General features: G+C 36.7%; 1 protein-coding gene across 1 annotated transcript in view; it reads right to left on the bottom strand.

Annotated features, from left to right (window-relative positions):
* micu1 (mitochondrial calcium uptake 1) overlaps nt 1-15,630 on the bottom strand; it is a 70,521-nt gene extending 54,891 nt beyond the window's left edge. Inside the window, exons 1-2 of the mRNA XM_065251099.1 lie at nt 15,464-15,630; nt 3,855-4,019 (exon numbers count right to left, since the gene is read on the bottom strand). Coding sequence (XP_065107171.1) covers nt 3,855-4,018 — 164 coding nt within the window. The 5' untranslated portion in view covers nt 4,019; nt 15,464-15,630. The remainder of the gene's footprint in view (nt 1-3,854; nt 4,020-15,463) is intronic.
* Between the last annotated feature and the right edge of the window lie 4,383 nt (nt 15,631-20,013).

The following is a 20,013-nucleotide window of genomic DNA, read 5'->3' as shown; positions in this document are numbered from 1 at the left end:
CCAATGAGCTTGCAGAAATATTTCGTCATACAGAACATTTAGCCAATAGTCAGACGATTCCATTGATATGCGGGTTGCTTATCTTCTGCGTGAAGTGACGATTATTTCATTCACAACTTGTTGCTGTCTGCGTTGTTTGGGCGAGTTGTCATCCAGCATACCTGTCATCCACGGCGAGCCGCGTCTTCTTTGTTTACATTCCCTTGGCTTTTTGCTAGCGGTTTGTTGCGTCTGTTTGCGTTTGCAAATAAATCGGATATCCAGCGTTTGGACATGCATCCTTCAAAGAAGATTTTTTTTCCGGAAGATGTTTTGCACGAGCTCCTTGGAGATGGCGACAGTGACGACGAGAATGTCTTTGAGGACGGAATCAGCGATGACTCTTCTTCAGATGAGGAAGAATCCATTCTAGTTCGGTAAGTTTTTTATATATATTTTATATCTGCATATCTCTCTGCTTTTACATACCGTAAATAGCGTATACAATATAACTTATGTTGTTAGTGAATGTTGTTATGAGAAGTCATTGTGTAGCAAATAATAAAATAAACTAATATTGTTATTGGGGACAAGTCTCTATGATAACTGTGTTGTAGCCTTTTTTTATCAGTTCTGTATGGCTAACAATTATTTTGATCTGCTGTATGGCTACGTTACATTCAATATTATTGAAAATAAAGTTCACCCAGTGCTGTGTGGCTGACTACTATTTTGATCTGCTGTATGGCTACGTTACATTCAATATTATTGAAAATAAAACCTGCATCACAGTGCACGCAGAGCAAAGGGCTTAGTTACGAGTCTGTAATGGCCCTTGTGGATGTAAAGCTGTTGGGAGGTGGCTACAAACTGTTTGTGGACAACTTTTACACAAGTCCAGCACTATTTAGAGACCTCTTCCAAAAGAACATCTGGGCCTGTGGAACTGTGCGGTCTAACAGAGTGGGATACCCAAAGACTTGTGAAAATAAGCTGCCCAGAAATTCTCCACGTGGCACTCAAAGATGGATAAGGAATGACATCTTGGTGTTTGTTGAGTGGAAGGACACACGGGAAGTACAGATGTGCTCCGCCATACACAGAGGTACTAGTGGGGGCACTGTGCGGAGGAGGGTGAAGGCTGCTGATGGCCAATGGAGCAGACTGGATGTTCCAGTTCCAGATGCAGTAGCAGACTACAACAGGTTTGTCTAATTTATTCAATTGTATTGCATAAGTTACTGCATTATTGTGTATGTTTTATGTATTTACTGTCAGGTATGTTTTTGGTTGTAACATGTATGATTTGCTTTTTTTACCAGATACATGGGTGGCGTGGACGTATCTGATGCATTAGTCGGCTATTACACAGTCTCGCAGAAGACCAGAAGGTGGTACCGGACATTTTTTTATCACTTTGTGGATTTGGCTGTTGTGAACGCCTTCATCATTCACTGTCAGATGGCCCTGATGAAACATCAAAAGCCAATGACACAGAAGATCTTTCGAGAGACTCTATTTATGGAACTGGTTGACTTGGTGTCTCAGGATGAAAATGTTCCTCCACCTGCACCTGCACCTTCAAATGGTTTGCACTTGGCAAAGTACATTACTCCAGACAGCACAAAAGGAAGACGTAAGTGCAGACTATGCAAACAAAAGACTCCCGTTATGTGTTCAGCATGTGGGGTGGGACTGTGCTTTCAGCCAAAACGCTCCTGTTACAATGACTGGCATGACCAGGGGAAACACGTGTAATCTGTTGATTAACATTGTGTTTAAATTGTAAATAGTAAATATATATGCTAAAGATTTTTTTTTTTTTTTAAGATTTTTTCAACATAAATATTTAGTGTAAATATGGGCACTTTTATTGTTTTTGTAAAAATAAAAAATTCATAAAACATAATTTATTTTGTGTGTATTATTTTAAAAACTGCAAATAATGAAGGTTTACTAGATGTGGTACATCTACATTGCACTATTACATCTTTTTATACAACTTACCATTTGGTGTTTTGAGGCCTCCCAGTAGACATTTTTGAAAATGTGCCATGGTGAAGATCAAAGCTTACAGGAACCTTATTTTTTATCATATCATCTTCAAATTTGAAACATAGATTGGTCAGACATGTGCCCTTCAGTCTATGTTGTTTTTAGGTTGGTATGGCACATTTAATATGACATTATTAATAAAATAAAAACATGTTTAATGTTAATAATTTTTTTTCACCAAACTTCAGTGTCTATAACTTTTTGTTTTTTTTACATATCTGAATTCTGATAACTGGGAAGTAAAGTCCCAAGTGTCTTCTTTATAAAGATATCAAAATTGTGTCTGTAGGTCAAAAGGTTTAGGAACTACAACAGTTTTAGTGTGGGCATGTCAATTTCATGATTTTGCCTGAAAACGGCTGTTAGGATTAACAGGTTAAAGAAAGGTATATACGTCCGTTTCTCGTCATGCATCGCAAACAATGACAAGCGCCTCATCAGACTATAAGCAGGTTTATAGCCCGGAACACAGCAGACGAAAGAGGTACATTATACTTTCTTGCACCCGCACATCTGCACCACTTTGAATATTTACAGGCACGAGGGTTCATGAAGCGCGCACACAGAGAGCAGTCAGCACACGCGTGATCACTAAACTTAAGTTTTCTTTCTTGTCTAAGTGAACATAAACAGCTGGATGTTTATCAGTATATTGAAGCAGAGCAGTTTTAAAGCTGTCTTGTGTCTTAAAGTGACAGACAGTAACCTGGTGCTTTCTGTGTCAGAAATGTTTATTACACACCAAAAATTAAAATCACTCCTTAATCTTAACTGAACAAGCTTCTGCAGCTCCACATTTAAAATCCTACAGTGAGGACTGTGCAGTGTTTTATTTGTATTTTTTGCTTATGTTAAATCATAGATTCTAATAACTAATATATTTACATTTATTACAGATGCCTGAAAAGTAAAACAAGATGAGTATAGTCTTATGATTAAAAGAAAAAACTAAACATTTGCTTGTCAGAAGCATTGTTGTAGTGACAGCCAAAATACATTGGCCTATATGTTATTTTAAATAAAACTTTCAATAAATTTTTGTTAAATTGTATTTTAATGTTCTTAGATAAAAAAAAAGTTTGTCTGCAGAAGAGCAAAGTCCTGCAGACAACTTGGTACAATGTTTAAGAGGTTTTAAATAAACAGTAGCACAGCATCTTTCTTTGGTGCTATTAAAACCACCACAACAAGCCTGGATGTAGCTCTTTTATTATATACTAATGAATCGCACTTTAAATCGCGAATCGCAATTTTTATCAGAAAAATCGCAATTAGATTTTTTCTCCGAATCGTGCAGCCCTAGTCTATTGCATGTCAAAAATGCCCAGATGTGCTGTTTTCATGTGTGTACCTTTAAATGCAAATGAGGTACATCTCCTCACTCCCTTAATAACAAACAGTGAGCACTTTTGGTTAAAAATAGATCTGATTCCTGTGAACACAGTATGAGACTATAGTATCTTTAGCCGCATTAGCACTACAACATGCTAACAAATACATTTAGAAAAGCTTTTGGGTAAAATTAACCAGTCAGTCAGTGGCCATAGGCAGGGCTTTGTTTGTGTGACATCACATTAATAAAATAATCAAAACAGCATGTGTAATCAATACACACCGTTTCGACCCAGATTGTCTGCTGATTTTTGTATTATACTGGTATTCTGCTTAATTGGCCATCTGCTGAAGTTTTTCTTCATGTGCGCACATTTGTCTGAATTTGTATTCATTATTGTAATAATACCATTAAATAAAAATCATATATAGAAATTGCAGTCGCTGTAATATGTCTGAAAGATTTGTATGGTGCTGTATGTATTTACCTCGTCCACAGAAGTCCAGCACTGGCCGTGATGCCCGTCACGCCCGCCAGGGCGGCCAACATTACTCTACGCCGCTGATATGAACGGAACGCACTGCTATGATGTCGTCTTGACAACTGCACCATACCAATGGTGGCAGCTGTCAGTGCCCGAAAGCGGTACATACTGCAAAAAGAAAGAGAGAGATTTTACAACCCAAATAACAGCTTAATTCAGAACCTCAATTATTACAAAATTAAATTACTGGAGACATATTTAAGGGCAATGTACTAAAAGATAAAAAATCATCCATCGCCAATCCTACATATTACACATTACTGTGTGAAAGTTAATTATTTATTTAAAAATTAGAAAAGCTCAATAAGAAGCTTTAATACATGCTGAAAAACTATATTGTTATTTTGTTCATGCTAGTTAATGCACTTACTAATGTTTACTAATACAACCTTATTGCAAAGTGCCCATGTACAGTATACTTCTCTTTTTAACATTCTGCACTGTTGAGCACACAAGCCTTTCAAAATCTACTTCAACAGAGCGTGACCAAGTCATGGATCTGTACTGCAGTAAATCCCTTACACATACACTGCTGTCCGTACACAGTGTAGGCTGACACCAGTGGACTCCCTATCTGTTTTTTTTTTAGAAGTTTTTTTAAAATAACATTCATGAGGCGCATCCAAGCGTCAAAGAGTTTCGGGAAACGATATCGATATATCCCCTAAATCCGATATACCGCCCAGCCATAATTAGAAGTAGAGATTACACATTTTTATGAATTGTTAAATTGGAATTAAGGAAGATTAGTGAATGCAGACATTTAATATACATTATCTTACAAAAATTCAACTTCAACAAACTAAAATATCAATTTAAAATACTGATAATTTAAAGATAAATAGAAACAAAATGTGTTGACACATTTAGTCTATAAATACAATACACACAGTACAAAGTAAATGATGTCTTGTGGGGCAAAATATGTGAATACTGTGTTAAAAACTGTGCAAATATAGTTGTATATCCTTTGAAACTACCGTGGCAGCAAAAATTTGTAATTTGCATTTTTGTAATGGTCTTAAACAGTGTGCCCTTTTACAACAGGTTTATACACAAATACACAGAGGGGCGAATCCTGGAAAGGGATTAGACTAGTCCTAGACTAAAATAAATGTAAGAGCCGACCAAAAAAAAAAAAAAAAACTTGCACTAACATATCCAAAAGTGCCCTTTGTTTTGCCACACAAGTAATGTTTTTAGTAAGGCATGGTTGTAAAAACTAATTATATTTTCTAATTAAACTAAGGCCTAGTCCTGGCTTAAGATAATCCCTGTCCGGGAAACCACCCCAGAAAGTCTTGACAGTCATTTCCAAAATTCTATGCTAAAGTCTGCCGTTAGTCACACAAGCACAGTTTCTGGCTTATGTGACTTTAGATGTGAACAGTTTAATCACTTCACTTCAAAAGGATCACTGAATCATTGAATCACTTGCTCTGACTCAATCATTTAATCAGTAAATTCTTAACAGAGCGATAAGATTGCTCATTGTGATTTTTTTTATCAATTCAACAGTTTTTTTTAAAGAATCAAATCATTTATTGTCAAATTATAACACAATGTCGTATCATCAAGTGCAAGATATAAATATTAAATAAATAATATATATACTTTTTTTAAAGAAACATCAGTGTAACGGTCAATATTAATGGTCATTTTATGAATGAATAAATTAATGCAGTAAATATAGCCACCAAACCTTCAGTAGTTTGGGGGTTATATTAACTTGCATTAAGGGGTGTGCGATATGACCAAAATTTTATATCACAATAGGATTAATTTTGTATCATTATAACGATATGTATTAAGGTAACTTTTTGTATCTTTAAATAAGGTTTTTATGTTATTAAAATAAATATTTAGTCAAGAGTAGTGAGAGATTTTCACAAAAACATAAGTGACAGACAGGAGCAAAATTAGGTAACTTCCCCTTTAAGACTAACGTCTGATCCAATATACTGTTCAACATGCATTTTCTCTTATAGCTGTGTACTTTCTCTTAAGACCTTAATGGTCGTGTTTATGAGGATACTTGCAAAGACCGTGAATTTTGACGTATGTGTATTCAAGACAAAAAAGCGGCAAAAATGCTCACAAGCTCAATGACTTGCGCGCTCCTTTCACACAAAGATAGCGCATTCACAAAGCATTGTTGTTTGTGTTTCAATGGCTCAAAATAACTTGTTTTAAAACTGAGGTGCTTTTTAGTTTTCGTGACCATGTACACAGCAATGTGATGTGGGCGCGTAACCTCTATAGAGATGATAGTCAAAAATCTCTACCGATTGACAAACTTCTACTGCAGTTTACTATCATTTTCTACCAGTTTATAGCCCACTATACTTGCATTAATTTATTTGTTCATAATGACAATTAATACTGAGCGTTAAACTAGTAATGTTTCTTTATATTTTTATAAACAGAGCACAAATTAATTGCATTTTTCTGTTTTCTTTTGATTGACAGGTGGATATCAGCCATGACTATTGGCTGTTTTTAAAATATCAACTGATAGCCAAGTGTGAAAATTTGCCTTTGTCGACCTATACTGATTATTGGCCGATATATCGGTGCATCTTTACTTTCAATAAATTACAATTATTGATCATTACTGTGGGTTTTGAGTTTGACTTTAAATATACAAAATAAAAAAACAGAAATAATATTGACAGTTAAATAATACAAAAAACAGTGATCAAAAGAATCTAACACTTTAGACTTGAAAACTGTATTGTAGTACATACATAATGTTATTGATGTGCAGAGTTTTCATTTTGAAGGCTTTTATTTACCCTAGTTCTCCAGATTTTGAGACATGAAATTTGCTCTGTTCTTCTGTCAATATACCAAACCCCTCCTGAACCAGCATCTGTTCATTTTCTATTGAAAACTACCAACTTATTATTTCACATAAATCAAACTGTAAGCAGACGGTGAATGGCGAGCTATTCCTCAGTGCTGTTTTTTGTTCTTCAGAAGGTAAGCCAAATGCTCTGCGGAGACAGGATGAGACATCTGTCCATTTTGCAGTATTGACTACCGTTTGATTGAGGTCCTGATTCAGCAGAACATAATAAGAGCGAGAGCATTACATGCTAATTGGGATGAGCGCCTGTGCGTGACATTGCAGAATGATGGGACTTTGGTCTCTGGGGCTTAGGACAGCGGGACTTTGGCTGGGAGCGCTGCAGAAGCATTCAAACAGAGCAGAAACTGCATTAACCCAAGTGGGTTTTATCTGGCACCTGCAGTTGGCTCAAACTTTCTCAACAATCACGTCATATGAAATTAGGTTTTGGCTCTGACCATTACAACCTTCTTAATATAATTATGCACAGTTTAAATGTAATTATGAACTATTGAAAATCTGTGGGAGTCAAAGCAGCAACGTAAAGAATCCACTTTTGGGCAACTGTAGCCAACTATTACAGTGATCAGTGTTAAATCAACCTCATGATCATGCTTTCAGTTAAACAGTCAATGTGCTGGTGATTTTCTAAAAGTCTAAGTGGATTTAAACATAAAAATATCACAATACATCACACAAAAATATATATTTCAACTATTCATATGTTACAAATGATCTGTCACTATTCACAAGGTGACAGTATTACAGTACAGTACTCTAATACAGCTTAATAATTATTCAAAAATAAGTAGGACTGAATTGAAAAAGTTTTAGATTTATTCTCATATTCATCTGGTATTATCTATTTTATTTTACTTAATATACTGCAAGCTTGCAATGTGTTTATAAAGTTTATAAAGCACTTAGTGGTAGAGCTGCACGATATTAAATAAAACTGTGATATGCAATAACTTACTAAATGATACGATATGCAATATGTTATATAATGATGATATATTCAGATATATTTAAAAACTAAAAAAATTTAATAATTAACATAAATGTTTCACATTCTTATTTGGTAAAGAAAGCATCACTCCCTAGTATTTCTGTTAGCTTTATCTGCCCTTAACTTTTACTATGCATGCCCAAGTATTACAGTTATTTAGTTATTGCATATTATTGCGGTATGAATATTGCGGTAATAATATTTGCGACATTTTCCACTTCTGTTTATTTTGCAGCCCTACTAAGTGGTTAAAAAGTTAAAGGAGTCATATGCATGTGCACATAGAAGATCTGTAAAGTTACAAATATTAAAGTTTCAAATCCAAATAAGTTGAATTTTTAAAAGTAAAGCTTCAGTGATAAATGTGAGTGACAAACATTCTGTAAAAAAATAAAAATTATTTTCAACACCTGACTCTTTCTTCTGTGGAACACAAAAGAAGATATTTTGAGAAATGTCTCAGTGTTTTGTGTCCATATGATGAAAATCAATGAGGGGCCAATGTTTGGTTAGTAGTAATAGTAGTAGCTCTTTATTGTGGTTATCAACGTTTTTTCAAAATATCATCTTTTGTATTCCACAGGAGTCACATGCAATCGTTGCTTTTATATAGAAAATTATTTCACAAAATCCAAGCCGAAGAACAGACATTTAATAAATTACATAAACATAAATTAGCACGACAAGCCACATTAAGTTCAAAAAGGTCCTAAAGTCATTCCACATCACTGAATCCATTGAATTACATAAATACAGGAGCAGGATAGAGCGGACTCATGCGGCTGTAGTCGGTAATGGTTTCTCTTGATTCATATGAAATAATTTTGACATATAAGTCACACCTGAACTTAAGTTCCAGGACACCCAACTATGAAAAAAGTGTGACTTAGTCCGGAAAAAATGGTACACAATAAACAAATGTAGATTTTAAAATGAAATGTATAGGTATTACAGTCAGCTTCCAGGCAGATGTTTTTTTTTTGGCTGAGGCCAACTACAGCTCTGTTACAGTATCTTACAGCCATAACTTCTCCATTGGACCAGAGACCCTCCAACTCCCAAAACCATTTACTGAAAGTTTTTTTTTTAATAAACTTCACTTCTATCTCCAATCGCTTATCTCCACAACAACCACAGCACTTTGAGTTTCACTTTAACGTAAAATCAGCTTTCAACAAGACCAAACAGCCACACGGCTCTGAAATAAGGTTCTGCCGGCAAGTGCAACAAAGGGAGAAGTCAGAGTGAAGTGAAAATCAGCCAGAGTCAAATTCAGGTTAGGATCAACCGCACTGCTTTCTTAATGAGAACTGGCAAACAGGACCGAAGCGGATATCAGGGAGCTCGTCACTATTCGCGCTAAAGGTGAGATTATTCATCAGCCTGACAGAATAGCGCATCACACAATTCTTGAATTTTGATATGGCTGGGTGCTAAAAGTGTTCCAATATATGTAGAAACAACACATGCAAAATATTTTTCCAGTTCATGACGATTTAGGGGTGCCACCGCAGATCTGTTTTTGTTGGATAAAGTGGTTAACAGTGCTCCATGGTCGCCATCAAGATCTGAGGTAAACAATGCTACAGCTCAAGAAAACTGAGCTGATCTTTCTATTTGAGGTGATTTTTCTGTGTTGTTGAGTATGTATTATTACATATTACTATCATACCAGTTGGAGGAGCGTCTTTCAGTGGTGGTTGGAGATGCAGAGTGGCTGAAACTGCTTGGTGTCCCAGCGTATAAGAAGCAGACCAATGAGGCATGTGGAGTGATCATTGCCTGGTTGACATGCAAGTTGCTGCAGGATTGGTGCTGTGCTGACCAGGTTGTCAACATCGCATTTGACACCACTGCGTCAAACACCGGCCATCTCACAGCAGCCTGCATTGCCATACAGCTCACACTGGGCCTACCACTGCTTTGGCCTGGGTGTTGGAACCACTTTGGTGAGGTCCTCCTGAACCAGGTTTTCACAGACCTGAAGGAGGAGTCACCAGAGGTTACCTTGTTCACATGTCTGAGAGAGAAATGGAACCTGTTACCACAAGAATCCATCAGCCAATGGTCCCACTACATTTCTGGCAACACCGAGCAACCACTCCTGGGCAATTTATGTGCTGAACTTGTCAGGTGCGCAAAAGAAGTCACTGACCACAAGCGAGGGGACTACCATGGGTTTTTGTGCAGCTGTGTCTTGTGTTTCTGAATGCAGATAGTGAAGAGCATACTGCAGTGACCTTCCAACGACTGGGAGCACTCCACAACGCATGATGGATGGGTGACCAATGCTGCGTTCCACAAAAGTCAGGGTCAATGTACGTGCAATGAACGTGGTCAATGACTGTGCTGCTGAGCGTGGCGTCAAGCTCACATCCGACTTCATCACAGTGGCAAGGAAGGAGCAGCACCTGCAAAATGTGCTGTAGGCAGTTGAACATGAATGCAACCAATAGCTAAACCTTCGCCGCTGCAAACGCAAGCTACTCCCTGAATAGGACGTTACTCTTGGGTGGCAGGTGGGGAGAGACATCTGATGAGAGACACACTGGCTAGGCTCAGAGTTCAGGTTCCATTTCCTCTCTCTTTCTCCCTGGTGATGTTGCTCAGTGAAGCAGACTCTGGCACAGACTAAGCAATTAAGTTTGAAGTTAAGTTAGTGTCAGCTCTTACCATTAGGCCTTGTTAGTTGCCAGTAATGGCGCTTTTCCATTGGATAGTACCCCACGGTTTAGTTTAGTTTGGGTCGGGTCAGCTTACTTTTGGGAGCTTTTCCATTGGGTGCAGTACGTAGTACCCGATACTTTTTTCGTACCACCTCGGTTGGGGTTCCAGCGACCCGAGCTGATACCAAACGTGACGCGAAAACACTGTAGATCACTGATTGGTCTGAGAGAATCGTCACGTCATCGCTATAATGTAAATATAAGCTTTAGCTTACTGCTAGCTTGCGCTGTCTCAAGCAAACATGTTGTTATCTGTGTTCTGCTATAAGTTTCCAAACACCCTTTTAGCGATGAAAAACATCCGCAAGTTGAGAATCCGGGACACCATAACAGTTTTTTCCAGACTTGCAGTTTGTGGCGGCACATTCGCGACGTGCACGTCCGCATTATATATGCTTAAATGCAACTTGAATGAGGCTCAGCGGAGCGCCGTCGACTGACGCCACGGGTCCGGTGTTTGAACAGAAACTGTCATGTGAGACAGAGGTAGTTATAATCGCGATGTGCAAACATCTGTTTGTGGTGGCCAATTTTAATTTTGTGGCAGACTGAGAAATAAATGAATGTATGGGAATGTACAACAACCCTCTCACGTGTATGATGTCACAGCAGTAGGCAGCGTAAATATAACGACACGCCTATAATCCCTCCCACTCCGAAGTGATACTAAACTCGATGGAAAAGCTAACCACGCCAAAGTGAGGGGAGCTGACCCGACCCAAACTAAACTAAACCGTGGGGTACTATGCAATGGAAAAGCGCCATATGTTACCCACTATCACTCTAAAAACAAACAGTGCAAAATAGCACCAAAAGTGGTTCACTGGCTCGTAATCATAGGGGAACCATTTTAAGTGCCATATAACACCTATGTAGCACCTGTATAGAACCATATTGTGCTATATAGAACCATATCTGGTGCTATAGTGGTGCTACTGTATATCATCCCCCGTATGGTTCTACATAGGTGCTACTAGGGTTGGGCCGGTTTGGATTTTTTCTTACCGCGGTCGGTAATCAACAAATTCCCGCGGTTTATTGCGTGTCTACACGTGCCTACAGACATTTCGCCACTTTTCTATCCTTAATTTATGAATGGCCTGTAAATGACGCAAATTATTGCTGCCCTGACGGTCTGGTAAAGTAACCATTTGTATGAGAAATCACTTGTACTGCATATGTGCTGTGACACACATTCAGGTCCGCTGAAGTCACACATTCAATTGTTGGTGTTTGCTCTCTCTAACGAAACTAAATTATTTAATTACAAGAAAAAAATCAAAATGATGGTGGAAGACAGTGACGCGGTTGGCAAGTGATCTAATCGGTCAGAGGCTGAACCCCCAATATCACCGGTTATACTGTCTATCGCAACAAGCCTACTTTTTTGTTGTTTTTCTGTGTTTGTTGGCATAAGATCAGTGTGCATTTGCACACACCCAAACTATTTCAACCACACAACCTCACCTGTACAGTCATTCATCATTCACAGTTAGCATTACGCGCACTCTCTCTAACGGCACATTCACACGGGGACGTAAGCGTTGACAATAGGTTTATCTGAAGCGTGGTCAACAGCCAATCACAGTGGCCGGAGCACATGCTCCAGTCTTCCATAAACGTAATTGGATGGCTCTGCCTAGGTTATTTGCATAAGGCAATCTGATTGGCTGACGTTTGCGTTGCCGCTTGAAAAGTTGAGAAATGTTCAATGACGGATCCACAATTCAGTTCGCCAACGCTTGACGTCACCCACTAAAAGTGAACGGGAAGCGTCAACACTTACGCCCCGTGTGAATGTTCTAAGTTTTATTTTATTTTGTCCTACATTTAGAAAAATTTACAAACCATGAACATGAGACCCTCTATCTCACTCTATTTAGCTGCATTCAGACTATCAGCGACTAGCAGTAGCAGAGCAACGCAATCTCATTGATTTCAATGGAAGCTTGCCGACTTCCGACGTCACGAGCGACGATGACCGTTGGTGACTGGATGGGGTATGTCCAGTCACGCTACAAAGTTGAGAAATGTTTAACTTTATGCAAATTATGAGCGATTTTCGGGAGTGACTACCAATGAGAAAGAAGCAGTGTTTTATTTTATTGCTATCTGAATCCAGAATGTTAGTGTTTTTTTTTTTCGGACAATTTACCTACTGTTTTTTTTTTAAAAACACTAAGGTCATATGTAGGGCCAATTTGACATTTTATTTTAAGCTTAACTTCGTCGCTTTCAAGGTATACATCTGAAATAAGCTGAACCATGTGAAACAAGTGAAGCTATCATGTTACAGTACATAAGGACTTGCAAATAAGCCTGGTTATTAAATGCAAGGAAATGTCACTGCTTATCAATGTGCCGACAGATGTATCAGAAAACAATGTTCCCCAAAAATAAATTGGAAGGATTTTGAGCTTTTCATGTTGAGGCAACATTTGCCTCAGATAATCCTTGAATAAAGTATCGTGTCTACTTTCTGCGCTAAAGTTCCGCGTCTACTGTCTCGAGGCCCTCCCTTCGCCATGTAAACACATGAGGTGTGTTCGACTTTAGGTGGCGCTGCGCTAACCGATGGGTGAATGACGTCAGAGTACCGCGAGAACTGTCCTTTCTAATCGCTCTCGCGGTTTTTTCATATCATGTGCCGATTGTTCTGCCGCATGAAGTGAAAAAGTTAACGACGATGTGCTTGAGAAGCAGCAACTGAAGTGTAGTTTTTGACATTAATGTAAGCGTTAAGAGTAAATAGAATAGTAAATGTAAATAGTAAATTGCTGGTTTAATAGAAATAAGTGTAAATGAATGGAATGAATGAATGAATGAATGAATATTATTCTACTTTGTCAGATTCTATATGAATATATGAATATGGTGATCAAACAATTTTATTTTATATAACAAGGACCATGGTGTTACCCCTTTACCTCTGAATCTCATACTTGCTCTTACAAAAATTAACCATAGTTTTACTACAATAAAAAAACATGGTTACTGTAGTAAAACCATGGTAACCACAAAATAATCATGGTTTTGGCAAAAACCATAGTTAAACCATGTTAGTGTAGTAAAACCATGGTTTTGCTGATAGTAATCAATACACCAAAGATGTCACGCTACAAAGTTGAGAAATGTTTAACTTTATGCAAATTATGAGCGATTTTCGGGAGTGACTACCAATGAGAAAGAAGCAGTGTTTTATTTTATTGCTATCTGAATCCAGAATGTTAGTGTTTTTTTTTTTTCGGACAATTTACCTACTGTTTTTTTTTTTAAAACACTAAGGTCATATGTAGGGCCAATTTGACATTTTATTTTAAGCTTAACTTCGTCGCTTTCAAGGTATACATCTGAAATAAGCTGAACCATGTGAAACAAGTGAAGCTATCATGTTACAGTACATAAGGACTTGCAAATAAGCCTGGTTATTAAATGCAAGGAAATGTCACTGCTTATCAATGTGCCGACAGATGTATCAGAAAACAATGTTCCCCAAAAATAAATTGGAAGGATTTTGAGCTTTTCAAACCAATATACGTGGGCTTTCCAAGCACATATGTGATTGTCTGTAATGGATATTGTGGCATGAGCTCAAGAATGGATTGGTAAACCGTGCCAGTTCATTCATTGCATCATCTAAAGAGGCATGTTAACGCTTTACTGTGACGAGCAGAAGACATGTAGATGAGAATGTATATGGTGTGTGCTATAAAGTGCAAAATACAGCAAAACTAAAAAGGCAAACAAAGGCTCAGATAAAGACCTGCACAGTAAATTAATTGGGAGGAAAATTTACACGTTTGTCTTTGGTGCCCTAATGTGCTATTAGAAAAAAATTATTATAGTTCTGGTACCACTTAAATTGTCCCCAAAAATGTAAAGTGTGTTGCAATCATCTAATTTGATATAAGTATATACTTTCAAAACAACAAAGTAAAACGTCAAATATTGTCTTGCTGTAGTGTTCTTAATATAGCATATGGTGAACAGAGTTTACAAAACACTGTGTTTCGTTTTTATTAGTACTTACATACTGTACTGTAATTTGTAATAATAGTAATATAATGCAATTTAAACTTTAAGTGTAAACATTTTTTTTAAGTTTCAGAGCAGGCTTTACTCTTATTGTTATATTTGTACTATAGTAAATTATGCAGCGTTATGAATATTGTGGCATATGTGAAAAGCAAAACAATGTGCCACTGTCAATAGTTAGTCAGGAAGACAAAATATTTATTAATAATCTTTGTATTACTAACAAACAATTATTAGTAATAAATTATTCAAAGTGCACTATTTTTAAATAGCACTTACATGTTTTATAGACCACGAAACAGTTCATGGTATCTATTTATGAATTTACATAATAGTACTCCAAGCCAGGTACTAAAAAAGTGTAATGCAATTGCCAGTTGATATCACACTGCTGTTTTTAAATGCATAACAAAATATGAGAGTAAAACGATTGAAAACGTCTCTCTTTAAAACAAACTGCAAACCTAAAGTCTTAAAAAATAAAATGCGTCTTTATGCATCAAGCACAATAACCAACACCGATGCATTTACTTCAGAGAAACAGAAAAAAATAATGACATCTTGTTTATACTGTACGATATCTTTGTAAAGATGACTAACTTTCACGCACAGACATTGTGGTCCAGACAGTTATATATAATATGTGATCTGCAGTTTACATGCAGCATCTGCATCATTACGCGAAAGCGACGCAGAACTACATAGGAGCTACACACCCCATGCTTAAACCCCGGAATTTATAAATGTAATATATGGAGTCTAGCAACAGTAAATGTACATTTATTACCGTCCTAAACAGTAATACTTTATTCGGTCAGTTGAATTAAGCCCACCCATCTAAATACAGACAGAGCTTATCCTCGCTAGCTGCAGTAGCTCGGACTCTAGCTGTCAGATGTGTTAAAGCGATCGGTGCAGCTCATATACTCACTCTCAGACTTCAGACGATACCAAATAGCGTCATGTACAGGTTATATCTCAAGAGAATGATGAAGATTTGCCTCCGATAATCCTTGAATAAAGTATCGTGTCTACTTTCTGCGCTAAAGTTCCGCGTCTACTGTCTCGAGGCCCTCCCTTCGCCATGTAAACACATGAGGTGTGTTCGACTTTAGGTGGCGCTGCGCTAACCGATGGGTGAATGACGTCAGAGTACCGCGAGAACTGTCCTTTCTAATCGCTCTCGCGGTTTTTTTATGTCATGTGTCGATTGTTCTGCCGCATGAAGTGAAATAGTTTACGACCGAGAAGCAGCAACTGAAGTGTAGTTTTTGACATTAATGTAAGCGTTATTACATGACGTTAATGTAAGCGTTATTATTAAGAGTAAATAGAATAGTAAATGTAAATAATAAATTGCTGGTTTAAAGTTGATAGACATATGGGTGAATGAATGGAATGAATGGATGGATGGATGGATGGATGGATGGATATTTATTTGTATATATATATTATTCTACTTTGTCAGATTCTATATGAATATATGAATATGGTGATCAAACAATTTTATTTTATATAACAAGGACCATGGTGTTACCCCTTTACCTCTGAATCTCATACTTGCTCTTACAAAAATTAACCATAGTTTTACTACAATAAAAAAACATGGTTACTGTAGTAAAACCATGGTAACCACAAAATAATCATGGTTTTGGCAAAAACCATAGTTAAACCATGTTAGTGTAGTAAAACCATGGTTTTGCTGATAGTAATCAATACACCAAAGATGTGTTTCCTGAGAATCATAAAATCAAAATCTTCGTTTATCGAATGATCTGACTAAGATTTAATTTGATAACAACTTCCTTACACACAACCATGTAAACATTGTTTATGTGATCAGATTGCTATGTTTATAACTTGTTGGAAAATCCAGTTAAACCAGCTTCTCAAGACACTTGGTGACTTTTAATTTCTGTCCACCTTGAATATGTATTTTCATAAGTTATCCCAACTGCCCAGTTGACTTGTGACAGATTCAATTCAATTTAAATTCTGTATTACATTTTAAAATGAGTTAAAATGATAAGGATTTCATATTTCTACTTTAAAAGTGTGATTTACTTTTTGGTAACACTTTACAAAAAGATTTCACTCATAACTTTAGTCGTTCATGCTTATGCTAATTAGCTAACATGACATATCAATAAGCAACATGCGTTAACCAATTACACCTTTTTAAACAGTGTTACCTGCTATTATGTGTACACTGTAAAAAAAAATCTACTTATATTTTAATGTAACTTAACAAATTAAGGTAAACAATTTCAACTTGTTTTTAAGTTAAATCAACTTTTATAAGTCAAATCTTAAAATATTAGGTTGAATTAAGTTGTTTTAACTTAATGCTGCATTTTTTTTTACAGTGATAGTTTATATGTTTTTCTAAGAAAGAATATCTGTCATTACTAAAATCAAGCACTTTAGAGAACAATTGTGTTTCAAAATAAAATTTATTTGGCTATGATTGATATAAAGAGGCATCTCTGCCAGCGCGAATTAAAATGGAGACCAGAAACATGCACATTTTTTGATCCTCCTGTACATGTTTTAACTTGTTAAATTCTTCTCATTCTTTATTCTCTTGCCCTGCTTCTCTATTCGACTCTCCCTTCCTGTCCTGCTTCATCATAATTTGTCTCCCAGTCTTTTCACACACACTCCTGGCAAAATAGTTTGGCAAATTTCCACTCTGGATCAACCAACCGTGAAAGAGGATCTGAGCAGGCTTGGTATAGAGGATCCTTCCATGCAAACTATTATCTTAGATGATTTTGAAGAGAAAACATAAAAAAATGTTTTAGTCTGCAATTTCATTGTGAGGCCTGGCTTTGTCACCACTCTATTTGTTGCCATAACACACTAAATAACATGTCTGTTAGCCTATTGGATCGAGTCACATGAAACACTATATTGCGAGTTCACAAAACAATTTGCCTTAGGTCAATTCTGTATCCTAACAAATTAAAATGTAATGAAATTGTAGTTAAAGGGCACATATTATGCAAAATCCATTTGGACATAAATGTGTGTTGGCAGTGTGTGAACCCTACAATGAAAAAAGCCACCCACTCCTCCTTTTTTAAATCCCATTTAACCAGATCAGTCTCATTAGACGTGCTGTTTTGATTCTCTTGTTAATGTGATGTCACACTAACAAAGCCCCGCCCACAGCCACTGACTGACTGGTTAACTTTACCCTAAAGCTTTTTAAAATGTGTTTGTTAGCACATTGTAGCACTAATTTAGCGACTATTCTCCCAGACTATATTCACAGGAATCAGATCTATTTTTGGAATAATATTGGCACTTTAAGATGCTGATTATGAATCCTAAAAAGTGTAAAATGGATTTTTCCCATTCCTATGAGTGCCCATAGGCATGGATGACAGAATGGTGATGAATGAGAATGCTGACAGACAGCTTTATTTAGATATTATACAAAATATCTCCCTGCCTGACACACACCAATAACACTGGATTACTTCTTTTATCCTGCTTCTGGTTTCTGTTTCCAGTGTCATCACAGATAGATAAGATGTTTGTTATATCATTTCACGGTGTCCATTAACTAAAACTAATTGCAAAGCTTAAATAGTAAATATCTGAGCAACTTTTAATACTTGATATATGCAGGAAATATGATCACGTTGGGGCATATTGGATTACCTCTGCATGGTCCTAGGCAGCATAATGTCTGGTTGCAGTTATTGAGCCTTTGCAAATATATTAATATTTATAGCCAAGTATGATATATTCAGACTTTAGTGCACTTGCAATCTATTCATGCTATGCAAAAATAACCACAGGCAAGTCACTTTTCTCATATTCATTTAGACTGGAGACATTTCATATTTAAGCCCATTTTTGTATATCAACAAATCTGCATATATGTTTCTGTCATTTTCAATTTTATTTAAGTAGATTTAAGTTAAAGAAAGAGTAATAAGTCAGCCATTTATAATGTATAAAATACAGTAACTTATTACAATATTCAATTCATTTCAATTCTGGGGTTTCCCAGCTTTGGGTGAGAAAGGGACAAACCCAGCCTTTGGGGTAAATCAACCCACAAAACAATTGTAATTATAGGACAATGTACATTAATTTATAAATTTTTCAATAGGCTTTGCCATTTTTCCATTAAAAACTAGTCATGTCTGAATTATGTTGGGACATGTTGAAAGCACGTGTACACGCTCCAAAAAGAGTGTTATTCACTTGAAGTTAAACAGGGGTGCAATGTAGATACTATCTTCATAGTGGAAGGGGAAGTTTTTGTTGCTGTTTATATCTTTCATCTGTGTGTATGAATGAATGAAAGAGCCTGAATCAGGTTACAGCCAAAAAGCACTGCTACCGTAACTGAGGGTGTGTGGTTTCCAACAGAACGAGTAATGCTGGTTCAGATTTCTTGTGCACGCGTATGCGTCCTGCCCAACATGAGAGGAGGGGCAACTCATGTACCAGAAAGACAAGTCATTAGAAATATGTGCTTTTTATTAGATCAATTCTTTCATCTACATGTGTTGTGGATAGATGTTTCATATGAGATAACTGAAGGGTGTTGGGCGTTCACTGTCTTTTTCTCTTGGTTCAGTGCTGAGCCTTGGGAGTGGTGCATTTATCAGGTGCTGACATATGTTTTTGTGTCGCTGTGGTTATTAGTCCTTATGCCCGCTGTTGTTGACACCTGACTGCATTCTGGGAACTTGACCTTGAAATGGGACATTAGTTGGTGTTATTGTTAAAGGTTGTTTAGGAATTTGTTTAAGTGCTTGCAAGACAATGCTCAATGGTGTACTGATGTCCCTCAAATGTAAACGTTTGCTCTGCTTTCTTTACCAAACTTCAGAAATTATTTTAGCAAAACACCTACAGATTCCAATAAAAATTTGTTTTCACTTTAGTTGTACAGAAAAGCGGAAAATTACACGTGTAATAAGTACTGATCAAGTTTTGTTTGTAGATATCTGGTTAAAAGAGTTCACTCAAAAATGAAAAACTGTCTTATCATTCATTGACCCTCATACAATTTCAAACCCATTTTTCCTTAGGAACACAAAAGAAGAATTGTTGTGGATTGTGTGGACTTAGAACAATGGTAGTAGCATACTTAAATTTTTTTAAAGAGCCCCTTTTATCCGATTCAAGATCTTACATTACCTTTGGTGTTTACAGTAAGTGTGTATTAGTACATGTTTAAGACATGCAAAAAGTAAACCAATCCAAAAGTAAACATCGATGCGAGTTATCGTTTCAAACTTAAATCTCTTTTCTTGAGCTACAACAAACACACAGATTGTGGACACAACGATCATTATCATCATTCACCCGCTTCTGACTCACAGCCTGTAAAGTCAATGTTTTCATATTAAACTATGACTCAAACAAGTCTTGTGCAGTGCAAAGTAGCGCTTGTTGTTTGTCGTTTCTACGATCACAAATTGCAGACATAGTTTTATGTTTTAGTATCCTTAC

Source organism: Paramisgurnus dabryanus, chromosome 20, assembly GCF_030506205.2.
Source record: "Paramisgurnus dabryanus chromosome 20, PD_genome_1.1, whole genome shotgun sequence".
NCBI lineage: Eukaryota > Metazoa > Chordata > Actinopteri > Cypriniformes > Cobitidae > Paramisgurnus > Paramisgurnus dabryanus.
This window is presented reverse-complemented; position numbering and strand designations above follow the sequence as displayed.